Raw genomic sequence first — 21,081 nt, 5'->3', positions numbered from 1 at the left:
CTGGGCATTTTATTAATGTTTGGCCCAAAGGATTATAATGTTAGGTGGGCTTCATTTTAAAGAAAATAAAAACATCTGTAGACATAATAGACCTGCCATGTTTTCCAGTGGTCTATGTCTTTGTTTTCTGTAATTTAGATTTTTTGTTCAATTTAATCTGGCTGCATTGTTACGGGCCAATACACCTTTTCGTCCTAGGTCCAAATATACAGTAGCTGGCAAAACATTTTACATGTGTTTTTTGTTTTAAGAAAAATACATGGAATACATTTCAGAAAGTAGAAAACAAGGAAATGGAAATTGAAGTGAACAGTTGAATATAATGCATACCTTTCAGTTAACAATCGAGAATTTCCTATAGCATAGTCCATAGATTATAGCTATTGAGCACGTCACATAGCATTTGAATCATAACTTACACATTACACATCAGTGCATGAACACAGAACATAGGGTTAAACATTAAACATTTTTTTTCAGGCAGGGAATATACTCCTCTGAGTTCTGCTTCTGTTTGTAAATCTGTGGATGTGAATGTGTTTGTAGTCAGAGAAAATACACGAGAAGTAAAGCAGCTCTGCCCTGGAGCAGTCACTCTTTCTGTCCTCCGTCAGGACGAGTTCTACCAGCAGCTGCAGGCTGTGCGGCAGCCCTGGCTAGTGCCCAGCGACACGGACAGCGACTGCGTGGAGCAGCCCGAGCAGGACAAATGTGAGTGAACTGCCCCTCTGTCTCCCCCCACCTGGCACGGACTCTGCCCCAGAGCGGAACCGACTGATAAGCAGGCTGCGGGGTGGCGTGCGACTTCGACTCACTTCCCAAGATCGCCGTTCAAAAGCGATTGTGTCCGTGTTATTGCAAGCGTTAGCACGAACAGTGAAATTCATACAGGAATTTAGCGTGCGTGCAGGGCGTTGGAATTATGCCCTGTTGGTTCATTAAAGGACGATACCGTGGCATCCTGCACATGAATAGTGAGGATGACTCAAAATGAGCCGCAATGCCAGGCCGTCGGGGCCGCTGATGTGTCTCACCTGGAAAAAAAACGCCCTTTAGGCGCTCATGACAACCTTTGTCTTAGCAACAAGAGAGAGAAACTCTGTAAGCAAGCAAAGCTTGCAGGCAGAATATTCGGTATCATTCGGTTTGATATTGTTTTAATAAAAACATATACAGTTTCAACACCCCAGGCTGTTTGTGCCAAACATATTCAACTGAATGATGTCTTTTTGTGTTCCTATATGATTAAAAAAACATAAACATGTCATGTTACTAAAATATTACAAATATATATCTGCCTCTCTCAGTCCTGTGCACATTACTACATGGTCAATTATATTACCATGTTAAAATAGAGTTTTTACACACTTGAACAAGCCTGATGTAATTCTATGCGAGAAACAGTAGGCCTACAGTTCCAGATCCTGTCTCACCTAATCTCCACAGGCCAGGCTGAGTAATCCAGGCTCTCGTGACTAGTCAGAACACGGGCAGATCAAACACCTAATAATGCCCTTCAGAACTGGTCAGCTTGGAACATTTGGATCACATTTCATAATTATATTATATTATATACTGTTTTGACCAGCAAACGTTTCCAATATGCTCACATGCTCTTCTTTCTCATGTTAAGGCTTTCAACAGTCTCTTTTGGGATAAAAATCACATCCCAATAACAACCCAGGCACATTATCAACACCAGACAGTAGTTGACAGTGCCAAGCCTGTAGAGTCTTGCAGCTTTTGTAAAATGAGAGAGCTAATGCGCTGTTAGCTGATGGACTGGATCGCTACACCGATACCCATGCTGTAGTATCTCTCCCTTTGTCAATAGGCTCAGCTTTTCCCAAACAACACTGACAGGAATGTTCTCCTGTGAGTATGTTTCTCCTAGTAAACAAATTATGGGATCAACGGCTTGGAACGGAAGGAACACTGCGTGCGGAAATGAATGACAAATTCCTCGTTCACCCGGCTTGTAAAATGTGAATTCCGGTGAGGCAAGACGTTTCATACACAAACATTGGAAGAAATTAGGGGCAACTGTATATGACTGTTCCGGGATTATTCTTTTGCCAAAATACATTTCGTGAAACAAGTTTTTTTTTCCCCTAACTGTCTTCAGGGGCCTGGCTGTGGGAAACAGGTCGTGCCAGGAGAGAGAGAGAGTCAGAGTGAGAGAGTTAGAGTGAGATTGAGAATGTGAGTCAGAGCTAGAGTGAGAGACGGACTGAGAGAGTGAGAGTAAGTTGCTGTGTTTGCTGTGACTTGTGTTGAATTGTTCAGTGTGGGGTACGGTCTTTCCTGTCAGACCCTGCATACCAGCAGTGGTTTCTAAATCAGCATCAAAGTTGTTTTGAGAAAAACAACAACTAAAAAAGATCTTTTGCAATTTCCTTTTATTTCAGAGACTTCTACTGTGGGGTAACCACCATCTCCAATAAAGATGAAAGGAGTTCCTCTCTCTTTATGTTCCCAAAAGGCTTCTCCTTTGTGGTTCTGCGCATGAATAACTTAAAATCACGCACACCTATGGGGTTCTGAAATAGAATTTTGTGTTTAGAAACTTCAGCAATGACTACCATAGGGATATTAATGATTACACATTAATAAGGACACTTTTCTTTCATTATCTACCATTTATTTTTTCTGCTGGCCACATAGAAAATGACCTGAGCTCATTGAGTTATATTGGACACTCTATGATGCATTCTTTGTAGAAGACTTCCCTACCAGACTGCATCTTGGTCTATACCTCCACTGTCTGCAAAATAAATAAATAAAACTATGAAGCCTCCATTGTTCTCTGAACCTTCAAAATGAAGTACTTTCATTGTTTTTTCATTGTTGTTTTTTTAGCTCATCTTAAGCATCTGTGAATGTCCCAGCTGCTGATGTTGAGAGCTCAAATTCAGTGGACCTGATCCAGTTGTGTTATCGCTTCAGTTCATTGTACCAGCATTGTTTCAATGTATTTAAAAATATAGAAATATTGCAAAACATAGTAACACTGTCATTCCTTATTAAGATGACTCAAAAATGTGACTTTGACTTTCACAATCTAAACGTGGAGAGCAGGTGCTGTGTCTACAAGTAGCTATGTGATTTGTATTAAAATGTCATAAAAATGATTGGACTGCCCCTCGTTATACTACAGATTATATATGTGATGTAATTTGAATAAATTATAATAAATGCAAATAGATGTCATTATGCAGAGCTAACATTCTGTTTTTTATGTGTTGTTTATACAGGTAGCCAGAGCGGAGTACGGGATGCCACTAAAAGATCAGTGTTTTCAGGTGGGCACATGTACAACATTAAGGATTTGATCTGAAATTATATAGTGATAAGGTTGCATGGCAGCCAATCGCCATTGGTGTGTGAGTGTATGAATTGGTGAATGAGAAGCATCAATTCTACAATGCTTTGGATAAAGGCGTTATGTTTTAGAAAATATTTTGTCTCACAAGGTAAATAACCCTAAGCGGTCAATTCATGCATCATTCAGACGTTCAAGCACCGGCTGTGCTTTTTGAATTAGATTGTTTTCCACTTTATAGTCGACGCCTGCATATCAACAAAACTCCTTCGCTAAAATGCCATTTAGGTGTTTCTCACTGTCTATTTATGATGTTGTCAAACAGAAATGTTAAATCTGTCTGTGTCTCTGGAGTAATGACTTACAGGAGAAGAGGCACCACATCTGAAATGCACTCTGCTTTTGATGTCTCCTGTGCAGCACAGGATCACTGGAAAGTGTGACTGAAAATGTCTGTTTCCACTGAATCATTATGGTGCAAAATACACACTCTGAAGAAGGATAAGCTAATAGAAATGGTGTCTGGTGGAGTTGTCTGCGGTTTTTGTGTGGAAAGAGCCTGAATGTGCTGCCTTTTTTAAAGGGCCTTGAGCAGTCTGCACAAATGACTTGGCAATATTATAAAATCCACGCAGAGCCACTGTAACCAACCCAAACAGGGGTTGCTGTAAAGCACATACAAGTCACTAGCCTTGTTAATCGCAGAATGCACAGAGTGTGAAAGGGCACTCGAGCTGCAGGCTACATCAGCTCTGATTTTTCCAATCCACGGTTGTCCTTCAGTCGACATGTTTGAATATCAAAGTGTCTTTTATGATAATTACTCCAGTTATTATCCTTATTAGTGGTTATATATGTCTGAATTTGGTTTCTAGGAGACTAATGTTTTTGTCTTGTTCTTCACAGGCCTATAATGATGGGGACCAGGAACAGTGATCCTATCCAATGATTATGCAAACTACTGGGCATTTTGAAAAAAAATGGGGGAAAATGACACAAATGATTTATTTTTATAATTCATATAAAATGGTATACTTTTACTCACTGAGGTTGATTTTTTTTCTTCTTAGAAGCTTTAATCTATGAACTTTTCTGAAATATGAAGGAAAGCTTCAGCGAGAAAGTTTATGATGGGATATTTTGCTGTAGAGTGTAAACCTTACATTTATAAAGTGTTTTGTCTGCATACAGTATAGCATGCTTTTCAGAAGTCTGTGCTGAAGAAACAAAACTAAAATACTTTGCATTCAAAGATTTTATAGTTGATAACCTACTTTGTTAAAATTAACATGTATTTTTACTTTTGGTCATTTCTCAGTGCTATGTTACTTGAAGTCATTGGCTCTCAAATGAAACGTATGCATTCTCTTAGAATTCCAAGACACAAACCAGGTCTGATCCTGATAACACCATGATGATTGCATGCAATGCTGTTTTTGTACTGTATTGGTTTCAGGGTTAGTGGGCTTAAGTGGGAATTTCAGGTGCTGTACTGTACTATATGTTCAATTACGAATTTCAAGGGGTTTATGATTCCGTGGGATTCTAGGGTAGCATATTTTGGTTGAGATTTCAGGGGTTGTATGTTCTGGCTAGCTGGCAGATCCATGTCAGCTGTGTAATAAGCATCATGTCAGAATTGTGGGACTGGTGCCATAACACTGTTGTTACATCCTGATAATACCTGCCCTAAACTGCCATGTTCACTGTTTTTACACGCCATCTACAGCCTTTGGTCTCAAAGCAGTTGAGACTGAGCCTTTGTTTTACCAATTACAATACTGTGCCCATATTACTGTGGAATATAGTAGCTTGCAAAAGGATTACACTATATGTTGTGTTGATCTGTGTGTTTGTTTACATTTTGTTACTTTACATTTTGAATATATGAGTGTTTTTCTGTTATTTTTTACTTCCTGTGACATATTTAAATGCTCTGAACTGAGAAGGGAAACTAGGTCTTCATGCAGTACCAGAAAAATGTCACGGATCAATCAAAGTCAGTGATGCTGGCTGAATTGGGTGTATATTCCACCACGGTTCACTGATGTTCTTTTTGTCCAAAACCAACAAAAAAAAGCAGCCTAAAAAAGCAGTTCAGTGCAGAAAATGCTGAACACTTTCACATGTTCAAATTCTTATGTAGATGAGCTCATATGAGAAAAGCTCAGTGTCGATGCACATCAAATTAAACTGTTCCCTAAAGCAAACACAGGCCTTTACAGAAGTCATATCAACTAAGATAAATATCTGATTTATACCACCAAGTTACATTTGAGACTTCTCTCTCATGGATTAGTTAACTTGGTTTTGAAATGGTCATTCCTGTGTCCGTTAAATAATCTGATATTACTAATATACAAAGATTATATTTTGACTTCACATTCATCTGGCTCCAATCCCTAATATTATACTTGAGCATTCACTCTGTCTGTTTTCTCACTGTAAGTCATAACATTGTGTGTGTTGAGCACTATTTAGTTTGTCAGAAATGAATATGAAAACATTACATCGTCCAACAAAATGAAATGAGTGGCGAGTGCACTGAGAAATGCTGTCTCATCAGTGACCTGATCACACAGGCCCAGCACCAGCCGTGATGCTGAGCACCAGGGTCATTTGTAGGTGGGCAGCTCTGCCCTTCTTGCCTAGTTTCAGCACATGGGTCCACTGGCCCTGTGAAGCAGGAAAAGATGCTGGCCATTTCCCAGCACTTCCTGTCTGGGCACACGCTTCAGCTCTGATATATAGAAGTGTGGCTTCATAACCAATTTACTCTCAGGATTGAGAGGTTACTGGGAGAAAATCTTAACTAAATATGAAACCCCAAGAGAAAAAATATAGGCTTACGTGTGTAGATACACGGCAAAACTGATGCAATAACAATTATAATCTGGATTTTTGTCTCTTATTTCTCCGTCAGTTAGATAATGTGACACCAAATATCAAGGAAGCACAAGTTGGAGAATTACAATGTTTTTATTACTTTTTTTCTATGCATAGACACCAGTAACAAAATGAAAACAAAAATATATCAATGCGTTGATAAATCTTGTCTCCATTTACATGCTGTGAAGAAACTTGGCTCTTGTGTATGATAAAATGTATATCACAGTACAGTTGTCCCAGTTAATATATGATTGTGAGTGCCAAGTAGACAAACAGTGGGTTATACTGAAAAAAAACAAGAAAAAAAACCCTGTGGTTTGACTTTGTTGGACATAAAACCCTCAATCTTGCATAAGACTGATCCAGAAACTGATGTACTAAATTATTTTGTTACCATGTTTTTTTTTTATTTTTTATCATTCTAACTAATCATTGTATATTTGGGGGGGGGGGGGGGGGGGTGGGATTGTTTCAGATATTTTTTGGTATGCAGGTTGCTAGTAAGATCAGCAGAGTAGAGAAGAAAATATGAGTTCATAATTTATTTACAATAAACATTTTCCACTGTAATTACAGTCATGTTGTGTTGTGTAGAACAACCTTATTCGAATGAGAAATAAAGCATTTGCTAATATAATTGAATTGCCTGCTTTGCTTTGTCCTTGGTTATAATAATGAAACTGCAAACCAGGTTTGTTTTTCTTGTTAAATTTCATTTTATACTGAAATACTCCATAGATACATACAGTGTATGTTAAACTAGCAATTACAAATCAGCATCACTGGGCTTACAAAAAAAGAAAAAGGTTTACCGTGGCTATCCATATTTTTACAGTATGTCAGCAGGACCAAATAAATTGAGCTGACCCAGTTCTCCCTTCAATAATATGTATCACAGAAGATCAAGCATGTGAAGGAGTAAACCTGACGAGACATCAGCGTTTGATTTAGTTTTCCATGCGGACAGAGAAGAGCCCACAGAAGGCACACCCAGACAGCTCGAATGCACGCCTAACCAAGATCTCTCCCGCCAAACCCCTAACAGAAAGTTTGAAGTCATATGCTACAAATGGGATGTGGTTTTAAGAAAGGTTTGCTTTGGAGCCCCTAGTTACAAGGGGAGATTTCTGTAATAGATATGATGGAGCATTACAACAGCATTATCCTATGGCCACCCATTAAAGAAATCAATATTAATTATGGTATTGGCAACATTGAACACCAAAAAAGCCTGCATACTGTTTTTGGATTTATATATTTTTTCCCTATTTAGATCTGGAACCAAAAATAACTATCAATTGACAGATATTGGCTTTGCTTATTTTTTACTGCAGACACTGGAATAAGTCTGTTAGTAGTTAAATATCTGATTGTGATATTTGGTTTAAAAATATCAGAGCAGAGGGAGGCATTTGCTCCCAGTCTAAGCACAATGACTTTTGATTTCAACCAAAACCGATCTTCTAAGATTTGTTTAGAAGAGAGGCCTGGTGAGTGAATATGTATAGGGGTGTGAGCTTTGGGGTGTTGCACTTGTTAATGGAAAATAGCAAATTACCCTCTTTCTAATTCATATGCCCCATTATGCTTTGTTTACCAGCCAGCCTCAATGAACTGATCACTTTCAAAGCCACTGGCCCACCCAAGTGCATGAAACCAGCAAGAACGTTTTAGATTACAACAACCAAAGGTCAACTGATAGACTGTGTTGATCTTATTTATGGCAGATGATAGCAGTATTAATCCTGACAAATATCGCAAATAAATCTATTCTGAGACAAGTTTCTTTGAAGGGGTGCACATAATCATCCCTCCTGGAAACATTCCCACGAATTGTGAATCCTATGGATTGTTTGCAGAGCTAAGACCCAAGATAATTCATGTAAGTCGATAGCTCTGCGGAAGTCACGTTCATTATGAGCCTAGTTTTCTGTTATCAGAAATAGTTAATGCCACTAAGCAGCACTTCCAATGTTCAACTTTCCATCCTCTGAAGTTGCATACACATACCATTAAATCATTGATAAGCATGACCATTTGCTTTCTCTTAAAATTGACAAATAACTACGGTACCTCCTCATTCATTCAAGTACAGACAATCGTTTGCGACTTTACGTGCATGGAATATTGCATTTGGTTGGGTAAATCGCCCTTTCAAGTAGCCTATTTTTACGATTCAGTAGAGACATTTTCAGACAACCCCTTGGGCTGTTAACTATGAACTGCATGGTTTTCCCCACGGGTGTAAACCATCACCCAAGACCCAACTCATTTTATGTCAGCTGTTTCCGGCAATCCCCCTCTTTTATTTTTTTTATTTTTTTATCCCTCCACCTGTCATTGATGTTCAAGTGTGTCAATTAGGTGCAGGTGGAATGACGTTTGACTAAAATCCAAAAATACAAGCAGCCGAGGTTCCTTGCCAAATTGTATTGTTTTCGGGCAATTTCAGGGCAACGATTCTAGAAACGCATGTACGCTCATTGTGAATTTAGCTAACGTCGATTGTTTAAATCATCGATGAAATAAAGCAACAGAAACCATAAAAAGTTCATACAAAAAATAATAACGGCATAATGATATCCAGCCGAAGTGGGGGAAATCGGACGGAAATGAGAGAAACGGCATGTGAGTGCATAGTTAAAGTTCAATAGTACAATATTGAAAACACAATGAATATAGCTTAGGCTATATTATGTGGCTTATATCACTATGTTTTTCCACTGGCGAAACTCCTTGTGTAGCCAGTCTAGATCTAAGGCAGCACCAGATGTAATCCAGTTTTAAGCGGTAAAATGCCTTGACATGTCTACTGTCCCTTTCAGACAACAAGGTATTATTAATCACTTATCCGGCCACGCATTCTACTTGATGACAAGCAGATAGGCTACACATTAATCTGGGGCATGAATATATTGGTAGCCTAACCATGCAGAATGCAACAAATATCACTTACTGTATGTGGTTGCCTTGGTGGTAATATGCTGCTGGATTCATGGGCATTTTGGTGGTTATAGTTGCCATTAGATTCGCGTTCTATACCTACTTCTGAAGTTGAATATTTTGTTAAATAAACATCCGTTCAGCTCAGCATGATACACATAAAGCTATATTTTTATATTGTGGTTAATACTAGTGGAATGTTGGTGTTCCATCCGATTTCGTACTCAATTCAGCTACTCCGGCCAGGCCTACTGCATATTCGGCAAAATTACTTGTAATATATTTTCTCAGTCTTTCATAGTGTGATGGAATCAGTTTGGATTTTACTTTGCTTCTCAAGGATATTTTCTTTGCCTCGTCCAAGCAGTTGGCAAATTTTAGTGTATTTGCCCAATGCCTCTGCAGACTTGCTCAGCATAAAAGTTTCTCTTTGAACATTACTCTGCTCCGAGGCTCACCAGAAGTTATTAATCAGTGTTGTTTATAGACGGAAGACATTTGGATTGTTCAGTGTTGAAGGAAAGACTGCCTCATTGAAACAAGTGCATTCCTCATTTGGCTGCTGATGAGATGGCTTTGAAAAGTGTTCTGGTCCATTGTAACTGGGAGATCTCTTAACAAATTTCTTCCTCTGCTCTTGTGTAGTGATTTCCTTTTAAATATTAGATAGTTGAACTTTCTTTAATACCTGTTAACCTACTGTAGTGTTAGAATGTGGCTTGGTTAACCATAATGACCAACCATTCAGTAGACTGGACCCTCAGAGTTGGGGCCCCCCCAAACTGTAAAGACAAATACAATATAAATATAAGTATAGCTCTCTTATTGGAAAGCTTACAAACAAGGTTATCGACAGTTTCAATACTGTTGGTCCAAAATAAATAAATATGCTAATTGGGTGATTTTTTGTTTAGCTCCCAAAAGGAGAATTAGTCTAAACCCCAGGTTGTGTTGGACACTCTGCTGTACATCTGCCTACTATGTGTATGTGGGCATATCAATTGATGTAAAGTTAATAGTTATCACTATTAGGATAGGATGTAATTTGCACCCAGATGTATTGCCTTGTGTTTGTTTTTGCTTCCTGAAAGTGTCATGTAGAATGACAAGTCACAGCTCAGGTGAACTTCATGGTCAAATATAATTGAATGAGTGACACGACTGTTCTCTAAAGGCTGTTATTTTTCGGATGTAGCAAGTGCATCTTCGGTTTTCCCCTTTGTCGGTCGGAATTAAATAGAATGATACCAGCACACTGAGTGAAGCAGACAGTTTTATAGTTCTGGTCACTGACCGTCTGTGGCTTGAGTTTCAGACAGTGTAGGTTCCTCCCAGGGGTCTTGTGTTTGAGGCTGGCAGGCAGTAATGTGGGTATAGCACTGGCTCTGCTCTGATGACTCACGGAACGCAAGAATTTTCATACTGTTATTATTTTAAATGGAAAGATCTAAGCTTGTCCTTGCGGCACACCGAAATATTTTCACTTCTTTAAAACTGGAGACGGTTTAAACAAAATATTATGGCAATATTACAACACTGTATTAACGTGATGATATTTATTTGTGCTGTAAAATGTCATTGTCAGGTAATAGATTATATCCAACCAAAGAAAATAAAAAAAAAGTTTAACATTTATTCCTGATGTCGCTCATTCTGTGTTAGTTTTCCTGTTTCTTTTACCAGCTGTTTCACCACCAGGTACTTCTGAATAATGGTACAAGATTTCCCCAATTTTAGCATAATCTTTCTATCAATCTACACTCAATAATCCATAATGACAAAGTGGAAATATAGCGAGCCATGGTGGCGCACAGCTAACGTAACACACCTTGATGCAGGTGTCAGTTTGTTACAGTTGCTCACAGAGGAAAAAGCCAAAAGCTTTTCTTTTTTTTGGATGGTTCTCATGGAGCGGCATGGTTTTATACCCTTGCCCTGTTCTATTTGGAGTGCCACAGCAAGGGGTCTGAATACTTATGTAAATGAGAGATTTCGGTTTTTGATATTGAATAAATCTCCAAAAATCTATAAAATCTTTTCACTTTTACATTATGGGTTTTTGAGTAGCAATTTTATCCATTTAAAATTAAATCTACAACAAAATAAGTGAAGTGAAGGGGTTTAAATGCTTTCTGAAGCCCCTGTATATGTAAAACCACAAGCTTATGATGCCTACAAATGGCAATATATTAATGTGTAATTTAGTAGGTGTGCTCAGTCTGATTTTATTGCATAGTTGTATTTTGCTGCCAGAGAGCTTGGTTTGCTGTTCCACATTTTTTTAAATGGTGGGCCAAAGGGAGAAGAGTGGAAATTGTAACTGGAGACCACAGCCAAAATGCTGATCCATGGCTAAAAAAGGCTTTTAACATATTTGTTTGTTTATGAAGGCCTAAATCAGTCAGAGACATTTTTCCTACTTCAGACTCAAGTCACTCTCAGACTCATTTGCTATGTTTAGTTCTATTTTAACAGATTTAGGCAGTTCCATCAGGAAGAAAGATGCACACCTGTGGCTCATCAGCAAAACATGCGTCTTATTGTTACCCTGTCAAGAAAATATTCACCTAAAAAAGTCTTCTTCCTAGTGTCTGTGGAGAAGAAAAATAAGATTAAAAGGTAGGAAAAATGCATGTACAATCCTGCACCACACATTTTATATCAACATCTGATGTATTATTTAATCATTACTGTTATTTCACAGGCAGATTTTTCAGTGGTTCTGCTTCCTGATCTACATGGTTTTTGGATGAAGTCACATCCAGCTGTGATGAAATTGGTGCTGATTTGTTCATGAAGAACACGTCTGGCCAAGGTCTTGCTCTTGTTTATGTAACCAGTGTGAGCGGTTTCTGTGTATCTGAGAAAATGTCAATCTCAATGCTGGTGTGGTGGCCTTGTGATTTCAGTGCCCACCCTACCTGCGGTCTGAGGGTTGAATAGCCAGCCGAGTCTTATCAAAGATTAAAAAAGGCTCCCCAAAATAAGGTGTATAGGGTACCTGGCGATAGATTCTTGCTCCATGAAAACTGGGGATGAGCTGTGACCCTGTGTGCAAGCACACAGGTTCTGACATGGCCTACTTATTTTGCTTCCACCTTGCATCTTGGACTTGCGAGCTAACTTGGATAGGTCTGTTTTTTAATTCAATGCAGACTCAGCCTATTCCGCTCTAATTGGCTCAGATGTGTCACATGGAAGGTTGGGGTCGGCCAGAGTAGAAAGTGTTTTTGGATAGAAATAATTGGATTGGATAGCTTAATTATTTTCCGTGGGCTGTTTATGTCTCAGACGAAAAGGATTCTGTCTCTGGCCCACAGCCCCTGAATGCTGGGTTGGGTTAGGGACTGGATTGGAGAACTGAACCTGGCTTATTTAGTTACTGAATTTTTGTGCTTCAGAAGAGTTCACTTCACACTTGTGCCTCACAAACTTCCTTCAAGACTAAACCGTTAGCCAGGGGCAGGGAGGGACAAGGGTGGTGAAAAGAACTCTGCTTAATCCCCAAATTGGTGTAACAGTGATCGTGAGCGCAGCAGACATTCTTTAGGATTATAGAATGTACCACGGCAATGGAGAGAAGAAAAATACACCCATTCTAGTTCTGCACTGTATTTGCATCGTCTTCTACGTACTTAATATCACTAGTGATAAATTATATTTCTGACTGCATGGTTCTTTTAGTTAGAACAGCCTCAATGTGGCATGTCTTATCATTTGTATGTGTTTTGTTGGAATATGCTATATAAACAATGAAGCCAGAAATGAATGAGAAATTCATTGGCTGGGAAACTTCTTTCAGAATCCCCCCTCATCTGTCACCTTGGTGAAAGTGTTTAGGTCTCTGATTGTGATAAATGACAGAACAGCATTTAGCTGACATGTCCTGTGTTCATTATGTGTCCTGTTACTCACTGCCATGAGTAGATCAGTGTATCTCAAACGGTTTTGTGTTTTTAAACCACCAGGCTAAATTACATTTGGTCTTTAACTTTTTTGCATTTTGTAACTCTTTCACAAAGTAGTCAAAAACTGAAAATATATAATACATCTAGCATAGTTTTGCCCATGATCTTTTTCAGAATGCTGAGGGTTGCATTTCTTTCTTTCCTGGCAGGCAGTTGTTTCCTTAAATAAATGTGCATGTGATCGCATCTGACTTGCATGACTTAGTTATATTAATCAAACAAACTCTTCCAACAAACGGATTTAAAACATCTGAAGCCTATTATCATACAGCTGCATTAATTAGCTGCACTTCCATCACACAGCTGAGAAACAAATGATCATGTAATCATCTTACTGAATTCAATCTACGTTGAGGATAGTGTAGAGTGCCCTACACCAGTACCCTAGATTTTGTATCCATTTTCTGAAGCTGTTTCTCACCCTGACTGCCAGACCATAAATAAGTGTATGACAGATTAGTACAGGAGTATTTATGAAGTTGTGAACTGAGTTAGGGTGTCTTTGACCTGGAGGGCTACAAAGGATAAGAACTCGTGAACGTGTGGTGTTCATAAACCTCTGCTGGTTTTGATCACGGCAGCCATAATGGCAAAGCTGTTGCTATTGCGATTTGTTTTTCTCCAAGCCGTAGGCTGGGCCATTTTCAGCTGCTGCACACCTGGGAGCTTTGTGGGCTCCCTCAGAGTACGGTCGGTTTGAGTTGTTGCCGTGACGTTACCATGTTGACATGGTGTTATCATTGTTCCGCTACTCCATGGTCAGTTTCTTTGTGGCGTGAAGGTGTGGAGCGTTGAGGAACGTAAACGAGAACGGACATACTAATTGTGGCTTTGTGAGTAACGATAGACGTGTTTACTTGCTCCTATCTTTGAGTCTGAGCAGGGTTTCCTCGTCACCAGATGCTGCCAAAAGCCTGAACTCAATTTCTTATGAAACAGAACTTTTCCAGAAATCGTTAGGCCCACTTCAGGCTGCTCAGAACCCTGATGGATGTCCCAGTCAAATTTGTTCCCGTAAATCATTTTGTCATCACTATGACTGATACACTAACTATGCAGTCAGCTTATTTTTCACAGATCTTTTTAGAACTGGAACAAATGTAGAGCTTTTTATTACTTGGCTGTACTCAGTTTCCTCATCCCAAGATTTTGTGTCCTTTATAAATAAATATAAAATGACAGAATGTCAGAAACGGCTGTTTTAGATTTATACCTTCATTTTACCTAACCCTTAACTGACCTCTTGCTCTCATTAATTCACTCAATAGTATGGATTTCATACATAAGAGGGCTTGCAGATTTAAATGGCTAACTTGAGTCATGGGAGCAGAGGGACTGCACAAACCAGAGGTCTGCAGGTAGCCATTACATTCGGGTAATGGCTGCCACGATCAGATTGAAGTGTGTCCGTGAACAGTATGATCACTAAGGGAAGCCAGGTGATATCCATGTGGTGGCAGTGGGAGAAAGGGTGTCTGAGGTTGTGGGGCGAAGAGTAGGAGCAAAGCGGGCAAAGCTCCATGAAGATCTCACAGAGGTAGACAGCCCTGTGCCCTGTATGTGCAGGCAGCCCATTGTCCATGCTCTCCACGTGCTGCAGCACGCCGTTCTTCAAGGCTATGCTTCATTGACTGTGTTTAGAACACGTCTTTAACAGAATCTGAAAGTTGTCGGTTTTGTGACGTGGGCATGTAGTCCCCAGTTATAATTTAGTTTCCGTTTTCAATGGATTTTGGAATTAGTTTGTTTTTAGTTCATGCCATTTTGCCTATCATTATCTAAATATCTTAGACATAAACTCTGCTGCAAGTTTAAGACGAAACAGCTTTGACTAAGTCAGCCAGGCTCATGGCAGATTGCTGCAATAATTCTTCTCAGGAATGGCCCAGATCAAGGGCACCAAACGCTCCTTTCTATATTATGTGTTCTGTAGTGTGTAACGGTAATATACTGCAGTGCTCGTTCAGTAAGTGTGTAGTGCATTATCAGAATGCACAGACGAGGTGAAATTCTGGCCGCAGTAATCCTTTCCCCTCTTATGCACGATACATAATGCCTATTATGTATTACACAATAAGATTCACATGCCTTTATTCAATTATAAATGTATTTTATATATTATGTATAGTATTTTGATTGCAGACTTTTCACAGCGTCACCGTTTGTGAAAACCAAGCCATTCTTTAGACTTGCTTAAAGTTAATGTTTTTAGTGGTTAGTCAGTGCTTTTCTCCGTTATTGTGCTTGAGAATGGCTTTATGAAGTGACCTCAAACCCAAGGCCCTTGGACGACACCCATCCATTTTACTCCTCCAGCTGGAACTGCTAACATTTCTTACCACAAAAATAGCAAATACATGCCATTGGAGTCTTGTTCATATTTAATATGACCTTCCGTGCATGAGAGCAATAGACTAAATCTTTTGGAATTGTATTTCAGGTTGTGAGCATTTAACTGTTGCAGATTACTTTTATTTAACAGCACTTTAATATTCTACTTAAAGCATATTTACAATTTTGAATTATTGGCAGCTATGTGAGCAGTATATTACTTATGTATCACGCCAGGGTTTGCTGAAGATTCTGGAAAGTGCCTTCTGTTTCCTGGCTCTGTTTTGGGTACCAAAAGGTTCCAAATGCAGTTATCAGCACATTCCAACTCAAAGTCACACAGACGGAATAGGACAGAGTCCACGTGACAATATTTCTTTTGATTGAAAATGGGTCTCTGAGATCATAGATTTGTTTAGTTTGATGGTAGGATGCCAAACGGTTATCAAAATCCTATCATTTTTTTGCTGAAGAATTACTTCACACTTGTGAAGGATGTGATGGATCTCTGCGTGAAGTTAAGTAGCCATTAAATCACCCATCATTCAGGGCTTCTATTTTTATATAAGATGTTTCTGTAAAACAGAAAGTCTCCATTTTGCGCCAGAATCCACAGCATTTGGTGTTTGGAAGTGCAGAACGGGAGATGGGACAGCAGTGGGTTTTCTGCAGACTCCCCCATGCAGCAGTAGTGAGTGTCATGCGGAGTGGGCTTCTGTTGAACTGTACCCGTCTTCCACAAGAGGGCACAGACTGTGCAGCTGAAAGGCCTCTGCTCTGCCTTCCCTCTCACGGTTTGCCCGTTTGAATTCTTCCTTATCAGAGAGATTCCTGCCCAAGCCTTTATTAAAGTCCTGACAGGAATAGCAGTTCGTTATTAATGCTCGGGAAATACTAATGCATCCATGGCAATGTGACTGAAAGCAGAAGCTGTTTTACTGGAGCACGGTGTGAAACCCTGCTCACACTGAGGTGCGCTGTGCCTTTAAGATCAAACACCAACAGGCTACCTGCACTCTGGCTGCATTTCAGTAGTATGCTATGGAGTAGCATGTCAGCGATCAATTTAAAGCGTGTTTTGGAGCACCATGCAGGCGTTGCTCAGTGCCAAGTACTGTGAAACGTGTCACAGGGCTTAATGACACATTGCATTTCCAGTTAAAATTTCATTAGCCTTAAGCTAGCGTAATGCGTGTTTACGTTTCCTGCATCTGTGAAGGTTAACTCTGAACTGATCCTCATCCTGCTGCCCTTTTGATGCTTCTGAGTCAAGCTCTTATGAACCCACTTATTTAGACATCCTTCCATTGGGAATAACAAAGGCAGGCTTCATTCATCTGCCCGGCAGTGAATGTCAAAGACTATAATTAGAGGAAATCCTGGAGTGCAGGATCGCATTTACGGCCATTATTTAAAATTGTCATAACAGCATGTATCCTCATAAGTGACTTTTTCTGCAGCCAATAAAAGCCTCCTCCCTCCCTCAAGAAAAGTGATAGTGCTGTTACCAGCAGTACTCAGGGGTTTACTGTAGTAAAACCTATAATGTAACTGCAGACAGCCTCTGCTGTACGTTCTGTCATCCTGTCATTCAGCAGTGCTGCTTCTTGCTTTGTGTGTTTAGGAATTTATAAAATTAACAATTTTAAAATAAAATAAAAAACAGCTGGGAAAGAGATGTAGAATTCGCTTTTAATGTTGTACAAATCAGTTGTGATTGCTGTGAAATAATGTTTCAGTTTGTTGTTTGACTACATTTCTGTGTGTTCCTTCAAATGCCATGGTTTCCGACAATGAGCTAAAATGATGGACTAGGCATTGTTCAGCCAGTGGCTTTTGAAACAATATTAAGTCATGTGAATGGACAGCTTACTGAACTAATAATATTAACTGACCTTTAACCTCAGGGTCAGGGTTCAGTTTCAGAATTGGCTGTGTTTGATGGACACTAACATGTGGCGGTGTGGGAATTTGAGTGAGAATGGCATGTGTGCTTTTTGTTTGCCCAGTAGATATTTGTTATGTGAAATTATAGCATGCGTGTGTCTCCTCATTAGTGTAGACTTACCCTTTATATATTAAGACTTCAGCCAAGTTTCATCAAGTTGTCAATTATATAAAGTCACGGCAAGCATAAATTGATGTGCAGTTCGTACCTCTTGGTTTTGAGAGTGCAGCATCCTAGCATCACTTAACCGTGATTTCGGAAATACACGAATGGATAATTTTGTTAAATCGAGCAGAGTGCCGTTTCCACTGCGTTTTGCAGCATCTGAAAACCATTTTGCTTCGAGTGGCAATTACGTCTTCGTCTTCTCGCTTTGAACATCGAAAGCTTTTAATTTGAAACGCGAGAGACTATTATTGTGTTCTGTGGACGGAGACCTCCCCCCCCCCCCCCCCCGGTGTCTAATTGATACTTGCGTTAAGCGCTGGAGCGTAAACAGAGCGGCAGCTGGCCCTGCGGAGCGGTGAGGCGGAGGTGCGAGGGCACCGGCAGCATCTCCGCCGTCATCTCGGATCGTTGTCCCGCGCGGCTCCGGAGGCTGTCAAAACACAACAGAGGGGAGAAGGCAGCCGCACAAAGGAAATATTTGTCCAGTCCCTCAAAGCATACTTTTCCAATGGAAACTGAACTTTCCCACCAATACCGGGGCGTATTAGAGAGGATGTAATGGGGGGTGGGGGGGGGGGTTAGGGTGATGCTTTGAACTCCGATGGAGGCTGTGTTGAAGACGAGGTGAAATTAGGCCATTTAGAGAAATGTGTTTTGTCCACAGTTAGAGTTTCATCTAATCATGTTACTGTACTGTGGTGTCTTTAATGTTGGCTCAACTAATTTCTCTTTGGAAAATATACAAACTCGCAATTTATGCATCCAGCATGTAATTATCGAAAGGTGCCAGTATAGTTGAGCCTTTCTCCTTGAGGAGAAATAATCATGTTTTAAGTGGTGTTATTCAGTTTAGAAAATAAAAATCATGAGAGTTTTTGTTTACATGTCCAACCTGTTACTCTAAATATATCCTGTTCTTCTCCATTTGTGGTACACTAGCGCAGTGGAAGGGCCCTGAACCTCGTTATCTACTCTTAATTCTGCATCCTCTCCTTTTGTTTTGTAGTTTCTCAGAAGTGGTGAGTCTTCATGGTACTCCCGGAAAAAGAGGAGATGTCTTGCCCATGTGTAATGATAAAAATCCTAATCTCTTGTATTCATGTGGGGAGGAAGCTTATGACCAAGCCCTATGTCTGTGGGTCTAAATAGTTGCTAGGCTGTGAGTGTGGATTGTTTGCTGGTGTCTCATTGGTGCGAATGGATGAGGGCACCAAAGAGAGATCTATCAGACGGAGATTTGTGTTTTTCCCCTCTCTGTCATCCCGTCTGTGTTTGAAGAGACATGGCAACCCCATCTGAAATGAGCAGGAATCTTATTGAGAGGACAGGCCTCAGCATTCAGGCTGCAGTTGAATGGGTGAGATGGCTGATGGGTGTATTCTTGGCTGGGATGTCAGTAGCCCATCATGAATGCCTTTAACTCTTTAAAGTGTAAGATCACAATTATGTGGTTGAATGTTCATTATTTCTTATGCTGATGGTCACTACTGGTCATTAAAAGCAATGTTTCAGAACATTGACTTAATATTTTGGGATGAAATATCCCCCCAAAAACCCCTACTCTTCAAAGCAATAAAAGCACCATCTTTACACCAGGCTTTTGTCTGCTAAAGCTAGCAAAAAATGTACTGTATATGTTTGAGGATCTGATTGTGTTGTTGGAACATCTGTCCTTGATGGTCCAGTAGATCTTGAAATGCTCATGCTGTAGTGTGTTTTAACAGCTCTTTTATACCACTCTTTAATGAAAAGGAAGTTGAATGGTACAGTAGACCACATTTAACACACATGTGGTTACTTAGGTGGCAAGGACAAGATGCAGATTTCTTCCTGCCAGGAGTTTGATGCAACTTCAAAGAGAGTTGAAGCAGTCAAGCATTCGTTTTTTGTAGCAAACTACAAATACCTAAGTTTTACTAACTGACCACAAGTGATTAACAAACAGCATGTTATTGTTAGAGTGAAGCGAAGTGCATCCGACAATAAACCCAGAGGGCCAATAAATGGTCACACGGATTTTAAAGTTGTTTAACGCTTTAATCACCTGAGAAACAAAAGGTGAAGGTGGACGCATGCCACAGAGGCACTGAGGAACTCTAGAGACATCTCTCTTTGTCCCAGTTTAGTGTTCTTCATGGTGAGGGTACATATGAAGACTGCAGAGGGGCTTGCTGCTTTAAATTTCAGGGCACAAGCTCCTGCCCTGAGGTCAGGGGGTCAGGAGAGCAGGTCCGGAGGGGAGCAGTTGTCCGGTGATGACAGGTGTGGAATGGGGGCTGGGCTCCCTGTTTGAGCCGTTTCATTTAAGGTGCTTCACTTACGACAGGAAGACATTCCCTCCCTCTCAAATAATTGCTTTTGTAGGATTTGTGATGTGTGAATGTGTCGGCCATTCTGCCCCCTCATTTTACATGCTTGCAAAACTACCAGGTCAGGGAGAGTCAATAGATCAGAGGCAGGCAACCCTGGTATCAAAAGGTTCTGTATCCAAGCTTTCTCTATCAAAGCTTGGATACAGAAAAATCCAGAAATATCGAATACTCCATGGGCCAGTTTCACAGATGCAGATTAAGCTTAGTCCTGGAGTAAATAGAGTTTTTTTTTTAAAAATTTATGGAGAATCTCCATTTAAATTGTCATTTAGTCTAGAACTAGGATTCATATATGGAAACTGGCCCCATATGTATTCTGCTCGACATATACAATTAAATGATCTTTGTAATGATACACAATTAATTTCCTAGACTATTCTTTGCATTGCAGTTATGCCGATACATTACATTCAGTATCTTTCACCAGGAGTAATGTTTTAAAAAGACAATCACAAAGTCTCTCTCGTAAGAAGAGGCCATTTTCCTTTTTAGCGTCTCTCTAATATAATCCCCCTCCACCTCATTCTCTCCTCCAACACTTGCTGTGAATTTCAATGTTGGGTTCATAAATTTGCCTCTTGTTGTCAGTGTTAAAGCCTTGTTACCCCATTGACACATTCAACAGACAGATGGCTGAACTTGAATGCTGAGTTAGCACCGTATTGAAATGGGCCTTTTTAAAGGGCGCTGGGTGTGCGTATTAAGGAGGGGTTAAACAAACAGAGGGAGGGGAGGGCTTGAGCAGGTTGCGTCTGTCAGGACGCTGAGAGGACAGGGAGCTGAACCCGCTCCAGTCCCCATAAATAAAATCTACGATCCTGGCTGCCTGTGCAGCCACTGGCTCCCACACACTGTGTCCATCAACATATAGTGTGTCATTTATTACATACTAAAAATATATTTAGTGAGATCAGATGCCAGGCTGTAAGCTCTTGACCAGTGCTCTCTTAATAAAGGATCTCGGTAGAACCTACCGAGGTAACTATGGGATAACTAAAATTTCAAATAAAACGCATTTGAAAGACCGCTGCTTATTAAATTAAGTGGGACTTTTTTTTGTATTTACCTGAGAAGGGGAAGTTTCTAAGCTTACACTCACTCACTCTAAGGTGCCTTTTTCCCTGAACTGGCGGTAACGTT

The 21,081-nt window shown here is 40.0% G+C and overlaps 2 protein-coding genes across 2 annotated transcripts in view; both read left to right on the top strand.

The window, feature by feature from the left end:
- Window positions 1-4,309, top strand: part of c4h8orf34 (chromosome 4 C8orf34 homolog) — a 78,771-nt gene extending 74,462 nt beyond the window's left edge. The window contains exons 13-15 of the mRNA XM_061240533.1: window positions 615-711; window positions 3,255-3,302; window positions 4,229-4,309. Of these exons, the coding sequence (XP_061096517.1) occupies window positions 615-711; window positions 3,255-3,302; window positions 4,229-4,236 (153 nt within the window). The 3' untranslated portion in view covers window positions 4,237-4,309. The remainder of the gene's footprint in view (window positions 1-614; window positions 712-3,254; window positions 3,303-4,228) is intronic.
- A 4,376-nt stretch (window positions 4,310-8,685) lies between these two features.
- The window catches only part of sulf1 (sulfatase 1), a 100,118-nt gene continuing 87,722 nt past the window's right edge, over window positions 8,686-21,081 (top strand). Inside the window, exon 1 of the mRNA XM_061239116.1 lies at window positions 8,686-8,839. Within this exon, the coding sequence (XP_061095100.1) occupies window positions 8,788-8,839 (52 nt within the window). The 5' untranslated portion in view covers window positions 8,686-8,787. The remainder of the gene's footprint in view (window positions 8,840-21,081) is intronic.

The sequence above is a fragment of the Conger conger genome, chromosome 4 (assembly GCF_963514075.1).
Source record: "Conger conger chromosome 4, fConCon1.1, whole genome shotgun sequence".
NCBI lineage: Eukaryota > Metazoa > Chordata > Actinopteri > Anguilliformes > Congridae > Conger > Conger conger.
Note: the sequence above shows the minus strand (reverse complement) of the source record. Positions and strands in the feature narration are given on the sequence as shown.